The 2,478-nt window shown below is 49.1% G+C and overlaps 1 protein-coding gene across 1 annotated transcript; it reads right to left on the bottom strand.

The window, feature by feature from the left end:
- Window positions 1–318: 318 nt before the first annotated feature.
- LOC141455124 (uncharacterized) lies at window positions 319–1,308 on the bottom strand. The gene has a single exon (XM_074129980.1). The coding sequence runs from the start codon at window positions 1,306–1,308 to the stop codon at window positions 319–321; it is 990 nt and encodes a 329-aa protein (XP_073986081.1).
- Window positions 1,309–2,478: the final 1,170 nt, after the last annotated feature.

The raw sequence follows: 2,478 nt of genomic DNA, 5'->3' as shown, positions 1-2,478 counted from the left end.
TGGGAAGGACGGTGAATGCCACTTGAGCATGGCTTGCTGCTCAAGGAGGTACTCCTTGTGCCACCTCTTCCAGAACTGGTTGACTGTAAATTGTGCCATGGTCCACTTGGAGCGAAGCGCTGTGCGGGGAGTTAATGAACCGTCGGTAGGAAGGGCAGTCATTGGCCGCATAATAAGAAAGTGACCTGGCGTCAGCACTTGTAAATCATCTGGCGAAGATGAAACGGTTGTGAGTGGCCGGGAATTTAAGATGGCCTCCACTTGGCAGATAATTGTGAGTAAACACTCCATGGTTGGTTCTTGAAGGCCCAGGGTCACCTATAGCAAGCGCTTTGTAGACTTGACAGCGGCCTCCCATAATCCTCCAAAGTGTGGCGCTCTAGGTGGTATGAAATGCCATTCCACACCTCTCCTGCCGGACTCTCTTAATATGGCCTCCTGTGTCTGACTATCATTCAGCAAGGCAGATATCTCTTTAAGTTTTCTGGTCGCACCTACGAAATTTGTGCCATTGTCTGACCATATATGGCTTGGCACGCCGCGCCTAGCGATGAAACGATTCAAGGCAGCCAGAAAAGCCTGAGTAGTGAGGTCGGTAACCAATTCTAAATGAATGGCCTTGGTCGAAAAACAAATGAAGATGGCGAGGTAGCATTGGAGGACCTTGGCGGAACGTAGTGACGCAATTTTCACACTGAAGGGGTCTGCGTAGTCAATGCCCGTAGTCGTGAAGGGTGGTGAAGCACTGGCTCTTCCTTCAGGCAGTTGCCCCATGATGGGGTTGAAAGGTGATGGTTTAATGCTAAAACATTTATTACAAGATGACAACTGCCGTCGAACCACATTTTTTCCATTAGTAATCCAGTATCGGTTTCGAAGAAAAGCGTGGGTGGCAGTAGGACCTACATGAAGATTGGAGATGTGGGCTACCAGTATAATCAAGGAAGTAAGGGGGTGTTGCGAGGGCAACAAGGCAGGGTGCTTCTGCGATTCAGGGATGTCGGGCAGTCTTAATCTCCCTCCAACTCGCAACACGCCATCAGGGTGCAAAAATAAGCCTAAGGTTTTGACTAGGCGCAGTCTAGGCCGGGGGGACTGAGCGTCTTCAATTTCCTCAGTAAGCGAGTGCTGCTGGGCTCGGACAATTAGAACTCGCAGGGCTTCACTGCGTTCCTTTACATTCAATGGACCTGACATCCGATGTACTGGATTTCTAGTATTGTGTGCAAATCGCAGGCACCAGGCCACTACATTCTGCAGCGTATACAGACTGGAAAATTTAGCTTCCAATTCCTCAGGGCAGGACATTACACTTGACACATTAAGGGCCTGGGAGCGAATTTCTGCTCCTACGAAAGGGTCAGACAAATCAGCCCTCACTTGCCCAAGGGGCCATGACTCGTGGTTTGATTTCAGCCAAGAGGGACCTTCCCACCATAACGGGTGGCTCACTAATTCTTGGGGTCGCAGTCCACGTGAGGCACAGTCAGCGGGGTTTTGTGAGGACGAAATGTGGAACCATTACGAGGCGGGAACCTTTTCCAAAATAGCCGCTACTCTATTACCCACGAACACTTTCCAATAAGGAGGTGGTGTTGCTGTGATCCAGGCAAGGGCAATGGTCGAATCAGAAAAGGCTAGGATATTTTGGGTGGTTATCTGAGGGAACAGCAGACTGACTTTGTGAATCGTAAGGGCAAGTAGGTGGGCCGCACAGAGCTCCAGACGAGGGAGCGTGACCGGTTTCATGGGGGCCATTCTCGCTTTGGACATGACCAGGCTAATGACAGTGTTCTCAGACTGGGATACTAGGTAGACCACTGCCGCATAGGCTCGCTCAGACGCGTCAGCGAAACCCACTAAATAGCACTTAGGATTGGGTAAGGACAAAAATCTAGGTATGCGAATTTTGGACAGATCAGGCAAGGAAACAGCAAACTAGCCCCATTCCTGGGCAATTGATGAGGGCAGGGGATCATCCCAATCAAACGAGGCTTGACAGACTATTCTAAATATTTCACGGGCAAAAACTGTTATGGGAATTAGCCATCCCAAGCGGTCAAACACCTTGGCAATCTGACTGGCTAGTTGTCTTTTGGTTTGAACACTAGGACCAGAACGAATCAGAAAATGGAAGTAATCTTGAGAACGGTTCCAACAAAGTCCCAGAATTTTCAATTGCGACTCCTCATCGTTCTCCAAACAGACTGAGGACATGGCAGGGAGAAGATGCTCAGAGGGTATTTCACTTAACAATTGTGGGTGATTTGATGCCCATTTTCTGAGTTCAATTTGAGACTGACTCAATAATTTGATTAACTGATCTCTGGATTGCAATGCCGCTTCTAAAGTAAGGCCTCCCCCAGAAATGTCATCTACATAGGTGCGGTCGCGTAGTATCTCAGATGCCAGGGAGAGGGAAGCCTGAGAAGTAAGAGCTAATTCCTGAAGGACGCGACATGCTAAGTAGGGAGTTGA

This window comes from Rhodnius prolixus, unplaced genomic scaffold (assembly GCF_049639745.1).
Source record: "Rhodnius prolixus isolate KJV_2025 unplaced genomic scaffold, Rpr scaffold_27, whole genome shotgun sequence".
Classification (NCBI taxonomy): Eukaryota; Metazoa; Arthropoda; class Insecta; order Hemiptera; family Reduviidae; genus Rhodnius; species Rhodnius prolixus.
This window is presented reverse-complemented; position numbering and strand designations above follow the sequence as displayed.

Bases quoted from the DNA above. Each gene is read 5' to 3' on its own strand.
- LOC141455124 (XM_074129980.1), bottom strand. From the start codon at position 1,308: ATGTCCTGCCCTGAGGAATTGGAAGCTAAATTTTCCAGTCTGTATACG.